General features: G+C 38.3%; 2 protein-coding genes across 2 annotated transcripts in view; both read left to right on the top strand.

Moving 5' to 3' along the window:
- The window catches only part of LOC129721591 (ras-related protein Rap-2a), a 273953-nt gene that overhangs the window by 131458 nt on the left and 118338 nt on the right, over positions 1–24157 (top strand). The window lies entirely within an intron of this gene.
- Positions 13115–14307, top strand: LOC129721590 (trypsin 3A1-like). Its single transcript, XM_055674340.1, has 2 exons — positions 13115–13196; positions 13256–14307. Exons 1-2 carry the CDS (start codon positions 13145–13147, stop codon positions 14029–14031), a joined length of 828 nt encoding a protein of 275 aa, XP_055530315.1. The 5' UTR covers positions 13115–13144; the 3' UTR covers positions 14032–14307.

Genomic DNA, 24157 nt, shown 5'->3' with positions numbered 1-24157 from the left:
ATGTGCTCGGTTTTTCTTCGAAATGTGTTGATGTCTGCATTAGGAGAATAAGCATATCGTGTGGAATTTCGAATTATTCTCAATTTGATTATAATCCAACTTTCCAACTTTTCGTTAGTTTACTAAAAAACGAACGAAATTCATTCAGATGTAAAAAAATCTAAATCGAACTGCTAGGCGGATTTGTTCGTATTTTTTTCTGTCCATTGACACTGAGTGGGTGATTGGAATTCACGTGTGGGCGCATTTGACTTCAATGTCAATTTGGCCCAGAGATTTAGCTGGATTATGGATAGAACAACCATTGAATCACAGCGAAGAATAGATCTGAAGTGAGCGTGCCGTCACCAAGCTGTACAACACTAAGAAGCCTTAAATTTACCAACGTGTTGTGAAGAAAATTGATCATATATTTTCATATCAATTTCCTTTTAACATCATTATCAAACATCTAATCGCTTAGCCATTCTAATTCTTCCCACGATCCGATCGAATTGGTCAATTTCACGCCATTCTAAATTCACTTCGAACATCCGTTGGAAACAAGATTGCGACGACACCGACGGACCACGGGAAAGCAACCGGAGGGGCACGGCCGGAAACCAAACATAACCTAGATTGAACGTTCAAAACGTTCCAAACGCATCCACAGACAGGGCCATTCGAAAGTAAAAGGCAGCTCTTTTTCCACCCAAAATGCTCGTACATCGGCTCCGGCGTGGTGTGTAAGAAAAGCCGAAATGGGCAAATCACTGCACTAGATAAACGAGTTGAAAACGAATCGCCCCGCGCCGGATCAATTTCAGCTCCACCATCCATCCATCGTCGTTGTCGTCGTCGCAGTTCGTTCTGGTCATCCATCGATTCCTCCGGGCGGAAAACGCGCGGCACCGCACGATGTTCATGCAACCGAATCGACGGTTGATCGATCATCCAGACCCACCTCCCAACCGCCCGCTCGTAAGGTTAAACGAACGTGTGAAAGGAAAAACAAATCTTTCCGCCGCGTTTCCTCCACGCAGACTGTGACCGGGCCGCTGGCTGCCGATGCACCTGTGAACGAGGTGCGAAAATGTACACTATCCCAAACTACGCTGCTGCCGGAATTCCGCCGCAACTCAACAGAGCGGCTCCGGGGCTGAAGTGCGAAGATTGGAGTGGCGCTCTTTTGGGTGCAGCACATAATTGAGTAATCGTTGAAGTTGTTAGCTTTGATTGGTTTCGGCTTAACGTGCGCATCGTTTGGTATTGTGAGAAAACTCGAAATGTTGCCGGTTTGCTGGTGGAGTGAATAGTTTATTGTTTTGTTTGTTTTTCTGAAATTTTATTTCGATGAACCTTACTCCTGAATACTTCTGAAAAGGAAATACTTTACATCTGAGATAACATAACTTTCATCAATTTTATGTAACAGATCCTAATTAAGGCCTTACTTTGAACTAAAAAAATGCAAATGGCAATCTGAATAAAAATTAGTTTCTTAGCACCCCAAAATTATTTGATTGTGCGTGCAGCAGGTATAATTTTGTCGCCACTCGCATGTATTAAAATTAGATCTACTTCTTGCATGAATAATCTTCCAATTAACTCTCTTCAAAAAGTCTTAATATTAATAGACCCAAATAGGCTCAATGAGATTGGGAAATTTAAAATTTTCACACTCATTTTTCTCGAAACTATGAAATATGAGTTGTTAAAGTATTGAACAAAAAGGAGGATATGCCAATGTGTTTGTTCGTTATTCGTTTTGTAGAGTTACTGCGAACCAGTCATGGATGCTGTATTTTCTTACTATGACCATAATATCCTATCGACCATGTTAGCGAAAGAATCAGAATAAGAAATCGAAATCGGCGTTTCAACAAGGCTTGACAATTTTCAATAGTTCAATAGTTCGAACAATCAAACTACAATTTTCTGCATTTGAGTGGGTGCATAGATAGTTTTCCAATCGATTGCTGTAAAAACGAAAGAAACCGGTTGGAAACTTACTGAGTTTTAAACATTTGAAAGTGGACTATCTTCATTTTAATTTGTACCTTTATAAATGTTACCGTAAGACGTAATTCTACGTCAAAAAAAAAAACTATACATAGAATAATAGAATTTTGTCTGTCTGTCTATCTATCTGTTTGTCTGATTCATATAGACTTAGAAATGACTTAACAAATCGGTATGAACATTTGCATTTTGGGGTTTTTGGGACGGGGATAAATTCTTATGATAGTTTGAGACCCCTCACTCCTCTGAAAGGTAGGGCTCCCATACAAATGAAAAATAAATTTCAGCATAACTCGACAACTAATTGAGCCCAAAATTGACATGTGGATGTTTTGAGAAGCAAGAAATATTCCTATGGTAGCATGAAACAACTTCCTGCTCTAGCAGGGAGGACTCCCATCTAAACGAAACACAAATATCTGTTTAACTCGAGAACTGATTAAGCCCATAGAACCAAAGTTGGCGTTTTTTTTTGCATAACTCGGTAACTAATCAAGCAAATGTAACCAAATTTAGCACGTTTATGTTTTTGGGGCCAAAAAATGTTTCTATAATGATATGACACCCCTCTCTACTCTGAAAGGGCAGAGGAAGGCTTCATACAAATTTCTGCATAACTCGAGTACTAATCAAGCAAATGGAGGTAAATTTGCCTGGTGGAGGTTTTCGGGGCCAAGAAAAATTTTGAAATCCAAGATGAAGACTTCAGGTTTCTGGAAAACAGCCGAAAATTGCCGAATTCCACACAATATCGGAATTTTTTTACGTAGGACTACGTGTTTAGTTGGGAGGCATGCTATGGACACTAACGAAATGTGCCTGCCTAAAATGCATATTATGTTATTAGCACTGAACGGATTTCTAACACCAAAATAAAACCAGTGGCTAACCAATCACGACCTTGCTCTCTGTGCGCGGTACTCATTTTAGACCCACGTTGTAAGTGGCCCCACCTTTTTTCAAGTTACGTCATTTTTACAGATTCGCTAGACGCAAAGAATTTTTTTTAATACGAATGTACGAAAATTAAATCTTATTTCGTATCGGTGGTCAGTGGAACCGGACGGATGAAACTCTAAGCCACGCAACAAAATAACGCGTTGTATCGTGTTGCAGCTTGGAAGGAACACAATCAAAATCTTCTCCAATCGGATGAAAACAAATCACGGTGTCTCTGGTGGAAGCACCTATGTCAAAAAAGTAGTATCGCTCTAATACTCGCCATTCGAAAGCCTAAGGTGTTTCCTTTAATATGCTACCAAAATTGAAATGCTTTATCGGTGGGAGAACATTTTTTTCAGATATTTTGGTTTCTGAAAAGCTACTGTAATGGGAATAAATTATAGGTTTTAGGATTATGAATAATTATCAGGGTGCTCTGATCGTACTGAAACACTCAGGGTTTGTTTATTTTTTAAAACAGAACATAATATAAGATTTCTTTTGAGAAGGATTAAGTGGGGTAAAAACCCTCGGAAATTTCTAGTCTATAATCAGCTGAAAACGAATAAAAATGCTGAACTATGATTACACTAAATTGATTTCATTGAAGTAATTCTATAAAACATTTTGTATTCTGGACCTAGCTCTGCTGTCAAGAGAGAAAATCACAAGGGTTGTATGCAAAGCCACGACCGCAAGGTTGACGTAGAACTACATAAGTTTGTTTGTTACTTGTATTGAATATGTTTAAAATTTTGTGCAAAAAGGGAGTTGAAGTGCTATCAAATTTTAGTTTACATGCATATAGATCACTGAACAGAAATGAAACAAATACAATACAATGCAAACAAGTTTCAACAGTCAAAGTACAGGCAGATTAAAATAACAGCACTGCTGCCGCTGCTGCTGAGGGAGGACTGCCATTGTCGCTGTCTAGAACTAATATGGGCGGTTTCAGCTGAAACAGGCTGTTATATAGGCCAGATAGCACATTTCAAATTACTAGTTCTATAGTTCTGTCGAATCATATAACGACCAATCAGAGGTCAAATTTTGCGTTTTGACGAGGCTTGACAATTTTCAATACTACAATAGTTCGAATATTTAAATTAGAATTTTCTGCATTCTTAGGAATCTTAGAAAATTTTCCAATCTATTGCTGCAAGAACGGAGAAAATCCATCGAAAACAAACCGATTTATTAGGCGTCGTACGAAAATTACGTAACGCTAAAAACCTAGATTTCAGACCCCCTCACCCCCTATGATCCCCCCCCCTTAAATTACGTAACACTGGACAACCTGCCCCCCTCCAAATTTGCAATTTTGAGCAAACATCACAGTTACGTAACAGTCTCAACTAAACCCCCCCCCCTACCCCTCTGTTACAATAAGTAACGCAGACTCAACCAGCCTTCCCCCGCCCCCTTCATGCGTTACGTAATTTGTGTACGACGCCTTAGCATTTGAAATTGGATATATATTTCATTTTTTCCGATTTTAGATTTTCATTTTACATTCCTATGTACGTAACTTCCAGAGAGACGTAGTCAAAATTTTTGAAGATTTTGTTTTACCCTGCTTCTCGAAAAACCTGAAATTATGCAAAACATGCTTTCATTATATGAATGTTTCAATGCGATCGGATACCCTTGACAAATTCTCATAGTCCTGAAACACATGTTACTAGCTTTTCAATAAATGTCCAGTTTCCGTTTTCCTCTTTGCATCACAAAAATGATACAAAGTTCTTGACAGCCCGCACTCTTCAGGTTAACTATTTGAATAGTAAATCTGATAGATTGCCTGTTAGAGCTGGTGTACCTCAAGGAAGTATCATGGGCCCGGTCTTATATAATATTTTTACTTCTAATCTTCTAGGATGTGAGAAATCTTTGTTTTGTGACGATACAAGCATTTCCGTAAAAGGAAAAAGCCTTCGTGTCATATACAGTAGGCTGCAAAAAAGTCTAGATATATTTTCTTCATATTTGCAGAAATGAAGATTTCTCTTAATATAAAATATTAGTAAATAATTAATTCATCACAAAACATCAAATACTTTCGAATGGAGAGAATTAGAGCGATACTATTTTTTCCGAATAAGTTTCTTCTACCAGAGACACCATGAGTTAGCAAGAGTGTAGCACTCTCAGCCACGCAATAGTATATCACGCGTTCTGAGTTCTGCTGCTGCAGCTGAGGGCTAGCAGATTCCTCTTCTGAGTTCGAAATGCTGCTGTGAAATCAAACTAACCTTCTTTCTGAAGACGTTTTAATATTTTGGATAAAGTACAATTTTATTACAACTAATTTCCTAGAACAAACTTAGCATTTTTGGTATTTTATAATTGATTAAAATTTTTCTGATTTTGTTGACGGATAAAATATTTGAATTGACCTGATTTAACAAAATAGATGAGGAGTGTTACAAAACGGAATATTAATTTTTAAATTTCTATACCTAAATGTACATATGGGTCATTCCATACGAAGTGACCACGGAAAAGAATAAACTTGGACACGACCATCACGGATTTGGCTCAAAGCTGGGGGAATTATTTATCTACGTTCACTATGAAAAAATCCCAATTTTGGTGTCGATTGGAATACCCCCCGCTCTGTGGGACCCCCCTCTTTGTGACAAAGTCAGGCAATTTTTGTTCAAAATTCCGTTTTTCTTTTTCTTACAATTCATAGATGTAGGACGTCCGCGAAATACTGATAGATGATTTTTTAAGAAAATTGACCAAGGAATCCAAAAAAATATAATTAACAAAAATGGTTTTAAATTTCTTAATTAGTTTTTCGTAAAAATGCTATATCTAGAGATTGGCTCATATTACCACGGAGTGATAAGTGTTTCTTACGTAAAATTTTCCGAGAAACACGATGAATTCTTCAAATTTAAAATTAAATTAGCTACATTTGCCGAAAAATGCAAATTTAGTTTTAAAATACAAAAAATAAACTATCTGGCAACACTTCCGGTCGAAAATAATATTTTTTCTGGATTCCTTGGTTTATTTCCTTCAAAAATTCATTCATCACTATTTTTCGGGTGTCTTACGGCTATAAACTATAAAATAAATTAATTACGAAATTTACAACAATTTTCGTAAAAATGTTATATCTCGAGATTGGCCCATATTACCTCGGGATGATAGTTGTTTCTCACGTGAAATTTTCCGAGGAACACGATGGAATTATAAAATTTAAAATAAAAGTGGCTGCATTTGCCGAAAAATGTAAATTTAGTTTTCAAATACAAAAATAATCTATCTGGCAACACTTCCAGTCAAAAATTATATTTTTTTTTGATTCCTTGGTTTATTTTCTTTAAAAATCATCTATCAGTATTTTGCGGACGTCCTACATCTATGAATTGTAAGAAAAAGAAAAACGGAATTTTGAACAAAAATTGCCTGACTTTGTCACAAAGAGGGGGGTCCCACAGAGCGGGATGTATTCCAATCGACACCAAAATTGGGATTTCTTCATAGTAAACCTAGATGAATAATTCCCCCAGCTTTGAGCCAAATCCGTGATGGTCGTGTCCAAGTGGCATGTACACTTCGTATGGAATGACCTATATTCTATTTTTTCCAATATCAAAGATGATAACTTTTTTTTTCGTTTCGTAAGAGAACGTCCGCAAAACACGTTTTAATGGGGGGAAAACAGAGAAGGCTATCTGGAAAATTTGGAAAAATTAAAAAAAAATCTAAAGATCTTTACAAAAAGAGAGGGGATCGAGAATCAAATTTTAAAAATTCGCTGCGTTATTAACGGATAGTTCCTAACTGATTCATTAAATAAAAAGTTAGAGAAAATAAAAAAAATTAAATACATAAAAAAACTTAAAAAATTGAACGATTGAGAAAATTTAAAAAATATTGAAAATATTAAAAACGAATAAAAAAATATTATAAAATAAAAACAAACAACGAAGTGATGATTAAGGTTAAACGTAAACAAATTAATATACACTGTACACAATTTTACTTTACTTCAACATAATGTCTTTACCTCAATATAACGTAGTGGTTTCTGGGGCTGAAGAAAGATACTATGCTGGTTTGAGACCCCTCCTTCCTCTGGAAACAAGTTTCTAAATACCTCAAAAACAAATCAAACAAATGGATGCAAATTTGGCATGTGGAGGTTTTTGGAAGCAAGAAATATTCCACACCCCTCCCTCCTCTTGAAGAGAGGGTCCCATACAAATCAAACACAAATTTCTGCATAACTTAAGCACTAACCAAGCAAATGTAGCACGAGTTTTTGGAAGCAAGAAATATTTTTATTTGATTTATAGACCGTTCCGATAATTATAAATACACTTACGATCAACCGTCATTTCAAATAACGTGCAGTATTCAACCAAACGTTGGCTGCGTCCTGTTGTTTACATCCAAAAGAAACAGATGCTGTCATTTTTACTAACATTTAGTGCGAAATTTTGAAAATGCGTGGCCTTTCTCCCGAGCAAAGAAAGCGAATTGTGCACAAATGGTGCACCGTGAGTGGTCTTTATATAAGAAAACTTGCCAGAGAAGAAGGTATAAGTGTCGGAGCGGTTCAAACCGCATTGCGGAAGTAATGTGAAGAGTGCACATTTACTGATGCCCCAAGACGTGGTAGAAAACCCGGGCCTGTTGATCCCACAATGGACAAAAAGGTTAAGGAATACTACAAGCGGCATCCTTCAGTATCAGTACGAGGTGTGGCGAGAAAGCTTGGAACCTCGGCGAGTAACGTTATGCGTGCCAAGGGAAGAATGGGTCTGCAGACCCGTCGGAAGCAGAAGCAGCCAAAACGAAATCCAAAACAAGCTGAATCTGTGAAACCGAGAGCTCGGAAGCTTTATGACAAACTTCTGACCAAAAAAATGGGGTGTGTTATCATGGATGACGAAACCTACATAAAACTAGACTATAAGACTCTGCCAGGACCGCAATTTTATACATCACCGAAGGGAAAGGATGTCCCTGGACCAGTGAAAGCCATTTACACCGAAAAATTCGGCAAGAAGGTAATGATTTGGCAGGCCATTTGTGAATGTGGGAAAATATCTCGTCCATTCATTACGAATGACACAATAAATGGTAAAATTTACGTGAAAGAGTGTTTGCAGAAAAGGTTGTTACCCAGCATAACATTCCTCCAATCTTTTGGCCCGTCCTTGCTTCCTGCCATTACTCTAAGGATGCACTAGAGTGGTATAAAACAAATAATGTCACATGTGTCCCAAAGAAGATGAATCCTCCAAACTGCCCTGAAATTCGCCCTATTGAAACTTTTTAGGCTTTGACCAAGGCAAAGCTGAGGAAATATGTCAAACCAGCGGACAATGTTGAAAAAATTAAAAAAGATTGGCTTAAAGTGGTAAAAATGGTCGGAGAACACACTGTGCAAAAGCTTATGAGTAGTGTTAAGAGAAAAGTTAGAGAACTCGCGTATCCTACGAAAAATAATCCCAACTTGAATTGAAACAATTGAAATTTTTCAGAATAAAATGACCCGAAAAATCCTGTATTTTTTGTTTTATTCAAGAAAGAAGATGTGTTTATAATTATCGGAACAGTCTATAGAGCTAATCAAGCAAATGGAACCAAATTTGGCATGTGAAGGTTTTTGGAAGCAAGAATTGTCTATGTGATAGTTCGAAACCCCTACCTGCTCTAGAACAAATCTCAGCTCCTATACAAATGAAGAAAAAATTTCTATCGAGAACTAATCAAGTAAATGGAACCAAATTTGACATGAAGAAGTTTTTAACCGTTATGTACTCGGTAATTTCAACACACATAAGTACTCGGCAGGGTACCCGGGTACCCACCGGAATGAAATGCTTCTTGCTCCTTCAATTCTTGACCGATTTTCAATCTTAACCCGGCTCATGTCGGTCTCAGATTCTAAAAGTAGACAGATTTTTCAATCTTTTGTCAGGTCAAGATCGAAAATCGGTCAAGAAATGAAAAAGCAAGAAGCATTTCATCTTGTGGGTACCCGGGTACCCTGCCGAGTACTTACGGGGTAAAAAAATTCGAAGCGTTCTTCTTCGACCCCCCCTTTTGCTATTAACAGTCTGATGATGGAAAATGGTTAATTTCCACTAGTTAGGAGCATTCTATAAGTTTCAGTTGGCTGAGTTGAGGTTATCCTTGTTTTTTAAAGCGCTAAAGTCTGAAAAGGTACCCGGGTACCCTGCTGTGTACATAACGGTTGAGGGACAAGACATGTTTTTATGGTGGTTAGATGTCCCTCCCTCTTCATAAAGAGAGGGCTCCTTCACAAATGAAACACAAATTTCTAAAAAACTTGAGAACCAATCAGACAAAAGGAACCAAAATTGGAATGTGAGGATTTGAGAGTACAGGGCAGGTTTCTATGATGATTTGACACCCCTACTCTGGAAGGGAGGGGGGTTTCACAAAAATGAAACATATATTTCAATCAATTTTTCCGGGAAACAGCCTTAAATGATCGAGATGATACACAGAAGCCAAAAATCGACCCCAGAAACCATTTTGAATTCTAAGATAACGACTTCCGGTTTCTGGAAAACAAACCAAAATGGCGGAATACCAACCAATATGGGTATATCCTGAACCAGAATGATACCCAGTGGCCAGAAATTAACTTCGCATACTATTTTGAAATCCGCAAGGCAGCCGGGAAGGACGGCATTCCCGCCGAACTCTTCAAAGTCGGGAGCGAACAGCTGTATCGTGCCATCCATCAGATCATGCTGAGAGTGTGGTCTGATAAAGAATTGCCCTCGGACTGGTTGGAGGGTCTCATATGCCCGATCTACAAAAAAGGCCATCGCCTGGACTGTAGCAATTATCGGGCCATAACTCTTCTCAATACCGTGTACAAAATTCTCTCCCGCATCCTGTTCCACAGACTGCGGCCGTTGCAGGAGACCTTTGTTGGCGAGTACCAATGCGGTTTTCGAGGGGGACGCTCCACGACGGACCAAATGTTTACCTTGCGACAAATCCTCGATAAATTTCGAGAATACAACTTGCAGACGCACCATCTGTTCATAGACGTTGGGGCAGCGTACGATTCAGTCGAGAGAAATGAATTATGGCAGATTATGATTGAACATGGCTTCCCAACAAAGCTGATTAGGCTGATACGTGTCACCCTTGAAGGTTCTACATCAAGCGTCAGGATAGCCGGTGAGATATCGGACTCGTTCGTGACGTTAGATGGTTTGAAGCAGGGTGACGGGCTGTCGAACTTATTGTTCAACATCGCATTGGAAGGTGCTATACGGAGGGCTGGTGTGCATAGAAGCGGCACCATCATTACGAAGTCGCACATGCTTCTCGGTTTTGCGGACGATATCGACGGTTGATGGTATCAACCGTAGAGCTGTGGAAGAGGCCTTCGGACCTCTCAGGAGGGAAGCTGCGAGATTAGGGCTTGTCATAAACGCTGCCAAAACGAAATACATGGTGGCTGGCAGAATGCGTGGTAGTCCGTCGGAGGTTGGTGCTGCGGTGGTGCTAGATGGGGAAACATTTGAAGTAGTCGACGAATTTATTTACCTGGGAACATTAGTGACATGTGACAACGAGGTTAACCGTGAGAGAAAGAGGCGGATAGCAGCCGCAAACAGGGCCTTTTACGGACTACGTAACCAGCTAAGGTCCCGTAGTCTGCAAATCCGTACTAAACTTGCACTCTATAAAACACTGATACTTCCGGTGGCTCTCTACGGCCATGAATCATAGACGCTGAAAGAGGCTGATCGGCGAGCTCTTGGTGTTTTTGAGCGTAGGATTTTGCGTTCAATCCTTGGCGGCAAACTAGAAAATGGTGTTTGGCGCAGACGCATGAACCATGAAGTGTACCAGGCATAAAAATCGGCGGATATAGTCAAGCGGATAAAACACGGCAGGCTTCAGTGAACTGGGCATGTGGCGAGAATGCTGGATAGGCGGCGAGCGGAGGTTATATTTAGCAGGAATCCCGATAGAGGCCGTCGACTCCGGGATAGACCCCGCACTCGTTGGATGTGTGCTGTCGATGAGGATGCACGCGAAATAGGTGTTAGGGGCGATTGGAGGATAGCAGCCCAAGACCGAGGGACATGGCGACGTATTCTGGATTCGGCACTGGATCGATAATCGCTCTGACGCCTTAAAAGTAAGCAAGTAAGTAAGTACCATTTTGAAAAGCCAAGGCGACTTCTGCTCTCTGAAAAACAGCTCATAATTGATGCCATTTTAAACATCTTCAGGGCCTCCATATTATTTTCAGAGAGGTTTTTTATTAGTATTATTGACATAAACATATTGATACCAAATAGTCTGCCATAATTTTAAGGTCCATAACTCGAAGAATTATTGAAGAGAAGAAGTTGTTTCGAACTTATCATTTGTGATTTAATGTAACAAACAGCCTTATGTAGTTTTACGTCAAACTTGCGGTCGTGGCTTCGCATATCACTCTTTCTGATAATTAAATGTATACTTATAAATATTTCGCTGTTCCAGCATCCGACTACAGAAATTTTCTCGAAACAATTGTTAGCGATTGGCAATGGAGGGTTTTATTCTACGAAAGAAAAACTCATTTCAAACGTGTTTCCGAATATTTTTCAGAATCATGAAAACCACTTGCAATCTTGGCGGTGAAAAACAACGATTTGAATTGAATCTTTCGAAACGAAATTCGTGGAAATCAACATATTGTATGAAAAATCAGTGGATAGTAAAAAAAATCACGAACCAACCATCCAAGGACCAACAGATAATGGTTAGAAACCTGATCCAACTTAAATTATGGAATGAGACAATATTGGACATGGAGCATCCAAAAACCAATGTATTACAAGTAAAGATACCTTAACGAAATTCAAAGCGTGGATATTCTCATTTGAATTATTTCGAGCGATTTGCCTTCTAGGTTTGAACTTATCCAACATGAGATTCTTCATGTAGTTATTTGCAGACTATAAACAAATCGCAAGAATCTTTGACGGTGGAATCAATTAAGAATTCCCATGCTTTCAATGCTTTAAAATAATTGAATAAGTTCTACTTCTAAAATACGATTGTAATGATTATAAAACATTTTTTTACAATGTCATTTTTCAGATATTTTTTTTACCATCTCAACCTGTTCCGAATATTTTGTAATTTTCATTCTAATTCCTAATTATATTGCGAAAAATCGCCTATATGTGAATGATTTTTTTTGAACATTTTTCATAATCTACTAACCTTCACTGGTTACTACTGGTCACAAGCATCGAAAAATATTAGCATAATTGCATCATAAACATATCCATCGCTGATGGGTTTCAGGAGCTCAAGCCAGTAGGTACGTACATCGTACATGGCAATCAATCATCGAATGTGACTACTCAATGCCCAAAGTCCTGAATTGAGGGCCCGAAAATTGACCTAAGAAGGTTCCAAAATATGCTAATTCATTTGCTACATCATGCAGGGGGGCCCGCGTTGAACAACCTGGACTATTCACAAGAAAGAACCACCTTAGATTTTCGACACTGATTATAACTTAAACAGAAATAATAAGCGAGAAAATGACGCAATGGTGATTTGTTGTTTTTTTTTTCTTTCGTGTCGAAATATCTTCTCAACTTACTACGAAGTAGAATGCAGCGATTGACGTGTCAGCACCCGTTTGAAAGTGGTGTAATTTGCTGATGCCTGCGGGGTATAATAATTGGTACTCATGAGAGGCCTTGAGCCGACATTGACGGCACGATTTGGCGTTTCGTTTTTTATTTGTGTTTCATGTGATGAGTTCTACCTGGAGATTAACTGTGGAATGTAGGTCAACTGATGATTCTTATCTTAACTGAGGAATTTTCCATAGTAATGAACGAAGGTTTTCGAAGGTTTTATTTTGCAGTCGATAACGCCCAAGCTCATGAAAATTTTCATGACAAGTTCATCAGGGCAATGCATCACAAGTTATCAACTACTTATGACATTCGGTTAGCATTGAAACTATTAAAAATGGCCTTTTTCCTATCGGTCAATCAATCCTTACCGGAAATTCCGATAGTGTCTGTATAATCTTATCTCAAAGCTGTGGTTATTCCCCGTTTTACTATCATAATTGATAAAGTAGCATAAAAAAACATAGTATTAATAGTGGATACAAAAGATTCACGCAGTTACTTACAACTGCTAGTCAAACGGAACCACGATGAAGCGTTTTTTTCTTGCTCTGATCTTCACCCTACTTGGAGTTGCAAATGGTAAGAACAACCAATGAATTCTAAACTTTCCATCACTGTTTTAGTTTGTGTTGTTTCAGCCAACCAAGAACTCCCCGTTCGGCCTCGTCCATGGTGGAACGCTTCATCGCGAATGGTTCTGTCGCCAGCACCTTTGGAACCGATGGGTCGAATCGTTGGTGGTTTTCCGGCGGATATCGTTGATTTCCCGTATCAGATATCCCTGAGCGTTCTCGGCAACCATCAGTGCGGTGGATCCATAATCGGTTCTATCTGGGTCTTGACAGCAGCTCACTGTGCCAGTAACTCCACCAGTCCGAAAGAGCTGGTGCGTATTGGTTCCTCGGATCGAATCAACGGTGGTCTACTTGTACCTGTTAAACGAATTATTCAGCATCCCCAGTACAATCCAGCCTCGATTGATTACGATTTCGCGCTGTTAGAGTTACAAAAAAAGCTACCATTTGGAAGATCCAGTGCTCCCATTCAGCTTCCCGAGCAGGATGAACCCGTTCCGGATGGAGCATTGTGTCGAGTGTCCGGCTGGGGTAACACACAAAACTCGAAAGAATCCTCCAGATATCTACGTGCTGCCAATGTGCCTTCAGTGAATGCTAACGAATGCGCCGCCGCATATACGAACTACGGAGGAATTACTCCCAGGATGGTATGCGCTGGTTACAAGCAAGGTGGAATGGACGCCTGCCAAGGAGACTCCGGTGGCCCGTTGGTGTCGAACGGAAAATTAATCGGCGTGGTGTCTTGGGGCAACGGATGCGCTAAGCCAAATTATCCGGGAGTTTACTCGCGTGTGGCCAGCGTTCGCAGCTGGATCAAACAAGTCAGTGGTGTCTAGGAAAGTTGATTCTAGGAAGATCTGAATTTAGTTCCTTACACAAAACGAAACGATAAATAGGATTCTAATTATAATTATCTGCTTACTAAACGTTGTTGGTTTAATGTGTCACGAGACCCACCATAACGAGCTGCCACTCGAGCAGGTCCCTTTGCATCACTCCGGAGACCTAGTGAGCGTTTCATCACCGGGGTGTGACGGAGACTGATTCGCAAACGTTGCACTAATTAAAACCATGTTGACTGTACGACACGAAGGCAACCATTCCACTCAACAGGCGTATAATCATCACCCCGGTACTGGTAGGGTAGAAGAGTGCATGGGGAGAGGAGGATGGGGAGAGGAGGATGGGGAGAGGAGGATGGGGGAACCTTTTCGACGGAAGTAAAGAAGCCGTCGTCGGACGTACTTTATTTCTCATCTAGCTCAGTGCAACCGGCCGGGCCAGCAACTGCACTGATAAGACAGTTTTATTGCAGCTGATTGCAGGGAAAATTTTTGCCCGTTGATGTCACTTAATAAATGCTTGTAATTAATTATGTGTAATCGTTTGCCAGCAATCATTTACAGATAGAGATTTCTCGTTTGATCGGGAGGAAAGAGAGAAAATCGACAATTAACATGCAAATAAAATTAGCGATAACATTTTAAATGGACACACGAGCTAGGACTCTCCATTAATTATCGCGACAGTGGTCGACCACTTCGAATTCACATTAACCTCGTTTACTGCTGAGAGAATATTTTTTAATTGTGTTTGGTTAGTCAGAAAGTGCTAACTGTGTCACCATTCCGGATATTATTTAATATGAATTGGAAGCACAACTTCAACGTTGAAGTTCTTCCTTCCAGCATCATTAAAATGAGAACAAGGCGCTGTGAAGCCGTGTTGCATTTTTTATATGGTGAAAAAGTCACCTATCTACTGAACATGAACATTCCTATTCATGAACTTTTCAAATTACTATTTCACACTATTCACCATAGGTTCAGCAGCTCCACCCAGAAGCAATCAAAAACTATTTATTCGTGTACTATTTTTGTTTGTACTGAAAGTAGCTGATAGTGAATCTTTTCGGAGTGTTAAGAGACCCATAACTTCATGTTGTTCATCCCAATCCAAAAGCTTCAACTAATCAACTAAATATGTTTCAATCTTATGAAAGTGTTTTACGCGACACACCTAATTTTTAGAATGTATCTCGCAGGATTTTTTCTCGGCTTTCAAATGTCACTCTCGAAATTGAAATCGGTGACTGCCAACTTGTTCAGAAGCACGTTTCACTGAATCAATTCAAGGTGACGGCGAATTTAAGATGGCGGTCAAAAGTATGAACACTCATATGAAAGCCCTGGATATTTTCTGTATAATGACGTGCTGTTTGTAGAAAGTTTTGGAGAAAATTTTTGAAATATAGTTCGAAAACAATATTCAATTTTCACTTTTCTATGACTTATTCACCTCTTGGCGAACAAGGGGTCCACCAACTAGAACAAGTTTGAAAACAATTATTACTTTTTGAACTGACAAAAAAAACAATTTTCAAAGACCTCATGTCAATAGTGGCCTAGTTTCAGCGAGAATTGCCTTTATGTGAAAAAGATATTGATGATTACAAATATTTTTAGTTCTGGTTCTAGTCACATTGATCGAACAAATCGTGCTAGCTTTTAAAACATTTGTTATCATCAATACCTCTTTAACATAGTCCTTTTTTAATTGAGTCGTAATTCACAAAAAACCAGCAGCACAAATTGCCACCTTTAGCCCACAGAGACATCCGTGTAAAGTTTCGGCCAAATCGAAAATGATAATTAGTGAAAAAAAATTAAAATTAATAAATTTTTTTGAAATTGCTCTAGTAGAGGTAGTTAAAGACTTCAACAAGAAAACAAAAATCTATAATGAATAGATATTTTGAATTAAATATATCTACATTTTACTACTATTGAATAATATATTAGGTGCGCAACTAAGTTCTCACTATTTGTTCTTCAATAAAAATGATGCTTCATTTAAAAAAAATAGTTACCTACCAATCGTTCAAGGGGCTATAGCTTTGTTCCATTTTTCTAGGAAAGCTTGAATTCCGCTAAGTTTCACGACTTTGGAAGTATGAGGCCGAGCGTTGTCATACAGTAGAATTACCTTTTCGTGCCTCTGTATTGTGGCCGTTTTTCGCGCAGTTCAGACTTAATTGCTGTCGATACCGTTCCGAGTATTGTCTTCGTTCGGTTCCAATGGCCCCTAGTTGTTAACACCGGCAATTCCCAAAGCTTTCTTTTCTTGGGGTTGCTGTAATGAATCCATTTTTCATCACCTGTCACGAGGCAAAGAAGAAAACCCTTCCTTTTGCTACTGGAGCAGTTTCTCACTAACAGAAAAACGATGCTCAACATCGCTCTCCTTCATATCAAAGGAATCCAAGTTCCTTTCTTGAATATTTTACAAATTGCAAGTGCTTGAAAATGATTTGGCGGAAAATTTCTAATACCGATGCAAGCTTTTCCTGCAGTTAGCATGTATCCTCATCATTTGTATTCCTCCAATCCAGCGTTTGGTGGTTTTTACCTTCTTTCACGCGGACAGTCGTCAACATTCAAATTACCGTCCTTACAGCAAAAAAACCAATCATGGGACGTTGTTTCACTTTGAACAACTTTTTCTAACTCTAGATGCGCTTCAGTCACCATTTTTTCGAATGAAATGAGACACCTCGCGCAAATGACGTGTATTTGTCAAAAAGTCTCACATTTTCACACTATTAGTAGTATATGACGCCACAATGAAATTCCCAACGTGACAGAGCGGTTGTTTTACCAATTGTCTATGCTTAGTTCATTACATTCTGGGTATGTTTAAATCGACCAGCACTTACTACTGCCGCGAACTATTCACAAATAACGAGAGCTTAGTTGCGCACCTAATAGTAATCGAAAAGAACATCACACTGTACTCAATGTAAAAAATACTGTAGAAAAAAACAAGGAAAAAACTGAATATCATAGCCGTGTTGGGTTTTGTGTAAAACCACGACCGCAAAGTTGACGTAGAACTACATAAGGTTGCTTGTTACATTAGTTGTATTGAATATGATTGAAATTTTGTTCAAAAGAGGAGTTGAAGTGCTACCGAATTCCAATTTGAAAGTATAAATACGGCATCTGAACAGAAATGGAACAAACACTATACAGCGCAAATAAGTTTCAACAGGTAGAATACAAGCATGTTAAAGCATCATTTAACTCTTAATTCTAGCGCAAAACAAAAAAAAATAAATCTTTAATCCATTTGTTTACTTGTCCTAAAAAGCACAATTTGTTGTTAAATTTAAAATTTTAATGCACCTATCTGCTACCCTGACGGCGGGAATTATAGTGAATTTGTGTGCGACGAAGGCATCGAATCATTTGCTTTATTGGATGAAAGTAGCAAAATATTTCAAAATTTTATAAACATTTAATTCAAATCATATTACCTCTAATGGCATTCTGATAACAAAGTGGAAGGCTGTTTTCAAACTGGAAACTAGACAGTCAGCAGAAATTTTGTTGGCCAGAATCTGGAATGCTTGTGTAGTCACTGCTGCTGCTAAGTATCGACTGTCCCAGTCGCTGTGACTAGTTTAGCCAGAAGCAGGCTCTTATGTAGACCAAACAGCACATTCCTGATTTACTAAGTTTATAATTCTGTCGATCGTGTTAGGAAAAGCAATCATTAAACGACCAATCAGATCAATCGTAATCTGTGTTTCAACATGAATTGACCATTGTCAATAGAATACAGTTACTTGCATAATTAAGGCTTGACAATTTTCAAGGTTTGTTTATGCTTTTTAGTGTCGTTTGGGAGCAGATAAAAAAAATGTTGATAATTGTATATTGCTAAAGGAAAAGAAAATTCAGTTCTGAGATATGGAGATAAAGTCAAATTTATAACCGTTCCTATGAACGAGAAAATATTGACTCTTCAATTAGGTATTTAATTTATCATCAAAATTTATTATTTAATTCACTATAGGATATGATGCTGGCCGCATCTTTTCAATATCAGTGACAGTGCGAAAAAGACACTCGTCTGATAACACACTGGAAAGCTGTTTTTGCGCTGAAAATTTGATAACTCATATATTTTGGATGCCAGCAATTCAGATCGTTAACGTGCATCGTGTATCTAGTACTGGTGCTGCCCGCTACCGCACAAAGATAGCTTTTTACTAGAGAGTCGCTGCATCAGTTGACCTTACCGCTATCGCTGCTGATTCCCGCTGCCACTGCTGCTGCTATCCGCTGCTGCTATGTAAGGAATGTCGTAGTCGCTGTCCAGAAATAATGTGACTAGTATAGGCTAAAGCAGGCTCTTACATAGGCCAAATAGTATATTCCCGATTTACTAGATGTATAATTCTGTCGATCGTACGTGAGAAAGTGAGCATTGAGCGACGAGTTAGAGGTCGAATTTTGCGTTTTAACAAAACTTGACAATATTTAATAGTTCGAATAATCAAATTACAATTTTCTCCATTTGGGCGGATGCATAGAAGATTTTCCAATCGACTGTTGCAAGAAGGAAGCATTTGAAATTGGACATAGGGTAGGGAACATATTCTGAGCAGCTTTAGGAACCGCTTGTGTATTTAGTCGAAATACTCGAAATGTGTTGGTTGAAATTCAAACAGAAGTATATCAATCTGTTCTCTATCTTTTTCTCTGTCCTAACTTGTTTTCAGATTGTAAAACAAAGTTAGCAAACTTAAACAATAATCAATTGAATTTACCAATCGAGGGACACTATTACAATCACCCCGAACCTATTTTAAGCAGTTTTCATCTGTTTTGCAGGCTTTTTTTCAGCACCCGAAGTGTCCCCTGAATGGCTGCAATATAAGTCGATTTGTTTCTAATGCTGTTTGTTCACAGATTTCTTTGTGATTAACGATATTTCTTATATTAGTAAGACAGCTAGACAATCTAAGTTTTTGTTACCATCATTGGAATTGTCGATATTGATTAAAATTCAGGAGTTTGAGGCCTGTTCTCTTCGACTGATTAAAATAGGCGCTACTGATTTAGTCGTTCCTTACCCTATTCTTCACTTTTTCCACTTTTAGATTTTCAATTCCACTTCCCTATATAGCTGAACTTCCTGAGCGACGTAGGACGGACTCGATAATTTTTGTTTTCACTATATATAATCGAATCCTGTATATAAAACACTGGTAAATACAGATTTTGTTCAAGAGCTCAAACGTAAAAAAAAGAAAAAAATATAAATTATTACCCATTCCTGTGAATTTTAACCCCTAGTGAAGATAAATTTCTCAGAGACCAACAGTTGGGCATTGTCCAGTAGATGGTCCACACGGGGACCGAAACCGGTCGACTTAAAAGATAATTTTTTGTTGTCCTTTTACGTTTGTAAGAACAATAAGTGTTGTGTCCGTTTGCGCGTCGCGTTTTTAAGCGGTTTATTGCAGCAATAATTTTTTTTACAACTCTCTCTTACGCTAAAATTGGAATACATTAGCTTGTATCGATATGTTTATATCAGTCATATTTATTAAAGATTCAAAATGGTAAATGGGGTTAATTTCCGGTCTCTGGTTACCATCCTGGTTTCGGAAACGCCTATATTAGGTGGTGTTGTATAAGGTGCCAGCCAAAATGGTCATCTCGAATTTCAAAAAAAAAAAAAAAACTATACAAAATGTTCACCTGCTCGAGAAAACACCCTGTGCAAAATTTCAGCTCAATCGGACTTAAAATGGGGTGGCGCAAAGAGATTGAAGTTTGGTTTTTTCGAAAACCGAAAAATCACCCAAGGGGGGGGGGGGTTCGTGAAATTTCGGTTTTCGAAATTTTTTTTTGATGCCAAATGACTTAAAAACGCATGAAACGTCGAGAATTGGTGTCATCTAAAAAAAAATATTTTTTGCAAAAATTTACTCTCTAGGACTTAGTCGTTTTTTCAATTGTGGAAGGCGGAGTTCAAAATGTTTTGAATTTATCTTTTGAAATTGATCACTAGTCTCTCGAAATAGCTTGTATAATGATATACACTATAACTAGCATCGAATACATTATGTTTCATTAGGGTGGTTCATTTATTCGGCATAGGGTGGTTCATAATATTGTGAAAAATGAGTATAAAATAAAAAAAAGCACTTCGGTTCGTTTGATTGGTGAAACGTTTTCGACAAAGTTGTAGGTAATAATTCGGCCTTTCCAAAAAAGTTACACTCAAAAAATTATTCGTTCAAAAGTAAGAAGAAAGATTAAAAATTAATTATTCAAAAGGGCTCATTTTTTTAAAACTTGATTTTTTTAAATAAAACCTACGAAAGATTACCAAAACAATGAAACCAGTCCAATCATATAGAAAACAAGAAAAATAAGTTATCATTTTTTGAAAAAAAAAAAAAATTTTGAAAAAAAAATTATTTTCAATAATTTTTTTTAAGAGGCATATTTTTTTCGAAAGGACAAAATATTATCTAAAACTTTGCCGACGGTTTATTTGATTGGCATAGTGTATCTGGCAAAGTTGTAAATAATAACTTCGTTCCTCCAAAAAAAATGTACCCTGTGAAAAAAAAAATTTAAAAAATATAACTTTTTTTCTGATTTCTGCATGGCCGGTTTCGTTGTTCAGGAAAACTTTCGTAGTTTTTATAAAAAAAAAAAATCGGTTTTTTAAATGGGCTGTTTTCGATAATTGATTTATTACTTTCTTTATTTTTTTTTAAATTAGTGATTTTTGTTTTCAGAATGTATATTTTTTTTAAAAAACAAAACTGTTATCTACAACTTTGCCGAAGATGTCACACCGCTCAAATGAACCGTGTTGGCTCTAAAAAATTTTGTAATCATCAATACCTATCCGAAATGGCATTTTTCAATAGCTTTTCAAAAATGAGTTGTGCTTCAATAAATTAAACCAATAGCACAAATTGGTCTCTTTTGCCTATAAAAACGTCGTTCTGATGATGTAAACTTGACAGAAAATGTATGGTCGAACTGTCAAAACGACGCAAACCCAGAAACAACGAGTCAATTGTGTTGCGTATCTGATTGAGACCCCTATACTCTCATTAGGCGTCGTACACAAATTACGTAACACATGGAGGGGGAGGGGAGGGGGGTTAAGTCTGCGTTACTTATTGTTACATAGGGGGTAGGGGGGGGGAGTAGTAAAGATCGTTACGTAACTGTGAAGTTTGCTCAAAATTGCAAATTTGGAGGGGGGACAGGTTGTCCAGCGTTACGTAATTTTAGGGGGGGAGTCATATAGAACGTTACTTATCGTTACATAGGGGGGAGAGGGGGTTTGAAATCTAGGTTTTTAGCGTTACGTAATTTGTGTACGACGCCTTATCACTGAATAATATCGATACAGTCTTTTGTCCGATTATTTAAGTCAGATCACTGTATGTTCAATCAAGTGTTGGCAAAGGACATTATTGTGGTAAATAAAACGAATAAATTGTCTGGTACAACATTCGAAAGACGAGTGCAAGTGTCTTAGAGAGTAGATTTTTCAAACAAAGTAATATAACATATTCCATCAGTTTCCACCGTTTCATTTAAAAGTTTAAGACACTTGGAATCGAAAACATTTTTCAAATATTAAAACTCCATGTTCCTCCCGTGTGTGATTTTGCAAATGACATGAAAGCATTCAACATTTTCCACGAGACACAAAATTAATTTTGGTTGAGATATTTTTTTTTGCACAGAGTAGTTTGATACATTTTGTAAATTTGTTTTGTAATATTTTGCCATTTTGCTTATAATTTTTCCAATTCAACATTGCCACCCTAACGACAATGATATAACAAATATTATATTTTCAGGAATTTTTCTATTGGTATTCAGTGAAAAGTGATTTTTTTCATTTTATACTCATTTTTACACAATATTATGAACCACCCTATGTCGAATAAATGAACCACCCTAATGAAACATAATGTATTCGATGTTAGTTATGATGTATATCATTATACAAGCTATTTCGAGAGACTAGTGATCAATTTCAAAAGATAAATTCTAAACATTTTGAACTCCGCCTTCCACAATTGAAAAAACGAGTCCCAGAGAGTAAATTTTTGCAAAAAAAAATTTTTTCAGATGACACCAATGCTCGACGTTTCATGCATTTTTAAGTCATTTGGCATCAAAAAAAAATTTCGAAAACCGAAATTTCACGTACCCCTCCCCCCCCTTGGGTGATTTTTCAGTTTTCAAAAAAGCCAAACTTCAATCGCTTTGCGCCACCCCATTTTAAGTCCAATTGAGCTGAAATTTTGCACAGGGTGTTTTTTCGAGCAGGTGAACATTCTGTATAGGGTTTTTTTTTAATTTTCTGGTCACTTTTTTTCCATACGATGATTGGCGCCCTAAGTGTTCTATCAAAATGACTGTTTTCAAAAACCGGAAATAAGCATTCGTGATTTCATGCATCATTCCTATTACAAAAATATCCATATTGAGGCACATTTGGTCACTTTAAGCTGTTTCACAGGAATCAGCAGTTGCAAAAATTGCGTCGATTTCAGACCTCTAAGCATCATTCCAATTCCTGACGTACTTCTACTTATGTTAAGTGGTATTTGGTCATATGTAACAGTTTTCCAGACAGGGGCGCTCCACGACGGATCAAATTTTTAACCTTCGACAGATCCTCGATAAGTTCCGGGAGTATAATGCAGACCCACCATCTGTTTATAGATTTTAAGGCGGCATACGATTCAGTGAAAAGAAACGAGCTTTGGCAGATAACGCTGGAACACGGTTTCCCTACGAAACTAATTAAGCTGATTCGTATGACGCTGGAGGGATCGAAATCATGCGTGCGAATAGCTGGCGAGACATCAACCGCGTTCGTAACGTTAAATGGACTAAAGCAGGGGGATGCGCTCTCTAACTTGCTGTTCAACATCGCCCTCGAAGGTGCAGTACGAAGAGCAAACGTGCGAACGTGCGGTACGTTAATCACGAAAGCTCACATGCTCCTTGGTTTTGCGGACGACATTGATATCATCGATATCGACCGTAGGGCCGTGAAGGAGGCCTTCGTGCCTTTCAAAAGGGAAGCTGCGATATTAGGACTTGTCAATAACTTTACCAAAACGAAAAACATGGTAGCTGGTAGGAAGCGTGGGACAGGGTTCCCGTGTTGTTAGTGCTGAGTTGGAGATAGATGGGAACGATTTGAAGTGGTTGACGAATTCATTTATCTTGGTTCGCTTGTGACATGTGACAACGATATGAGCCGTGAAGTGAAACGATGAGCTAAGGTCCTGTAGTTTGCATTTTTGCACGAAACTAGCGCTGTATAGGACACTGATCCTCCCGGTAGCCCTTAACCGACATGAAGCATGGACGCTGAAGAAATCTGATCGACGAGTGCTCGGAGTTTTTGAGCGTTAAGTCCTGCGATCGATACATGGCGGTAAATTAGAAGATGGAGTATGGCGCAGGCGCATGAATCACGAGTTGTACCAAGCATACAAACATGCTGATATAGTAAGGGTTATACAGCGTGGCAGGCTTCAGTGGGCTGGACATGTAGCCAGAATATTTGTCGAGATAGCCACCAAAACTATTTTCAATGGAGAACCAGGAAGATGCCGTCGACTCCGTGGTAGGCCTCGCACGCGGTGGATGTACGTCGTAGAAGAAGATGCACGATCTGCTGGTGTACGAGGAGGCTGGAGAACGGCTGCCCAAGACAGAAGAAGCTGGACATCTCTAATTCATTCGGCCCTAAAGCGGTGAACGGTCCGTTAGCAAACAAAGTAAAGTAAGCTTGTCTCTGATTGGTCGGATTTTGCGTACAAAACAAGGATCTACATTTTCTAATAGTACAATAGTTGTCAATTGTCATTAATAAATCACAATTTTTTGCATTTGGTTGGACGTAATGAAATTTAGTTGAGTACAGACTGAGTTCTTAGCTTTTCAAATTGGACAATTTATGTGACGCTCTCGATGTTTCCTATATTTCAGTGAAGAGAGAACCTTGAGTAATTGTAAGAAAAAAATCTTCTGTCACTTATCCTGGGGTGTACTCAAGTCAGACCACTTGACTTTACACTCAAAAAATCCGAGCATTCGTCGATCAGCT

This window comes from Wyeomyia smithii, chromosome 2 (genome assembly GCF_029784165.1).
Source record: "Wyeomyia smithii strain HCP4-BCI-WySm-NY-G18 chromosome 2, ASM2978416v1, whole genome shotgun sequence".
NCBI lineage: Eukaryota > Metazoa > Arthropoda > Insecta > Diptera > Culicidae > Wyeomyia > Wyeomyia smithii.
Note: the sequence above shows the minus strand (reverse complement) of the source record. Positions and strands in the feature narration are given on the sequence as shown.

Excerpts from the sequence above, each read along its gene's own strand:
- LOC129721590 (XM_055674340.1), top strand. The coding sequence starts at position 13,145 with ATGAAGCGTTTTTTTCTTGCTCTGATCTTCACCCTACTTGGAGTTGCA. Across the intron at positions 13,197-13,255 it reads CCTACTTGGAGTTGCAAATG|CCAACCAAGAACTCCCCGTT; the intron begins GTAAGAACAACC and ends GTGTTGTTTCAG.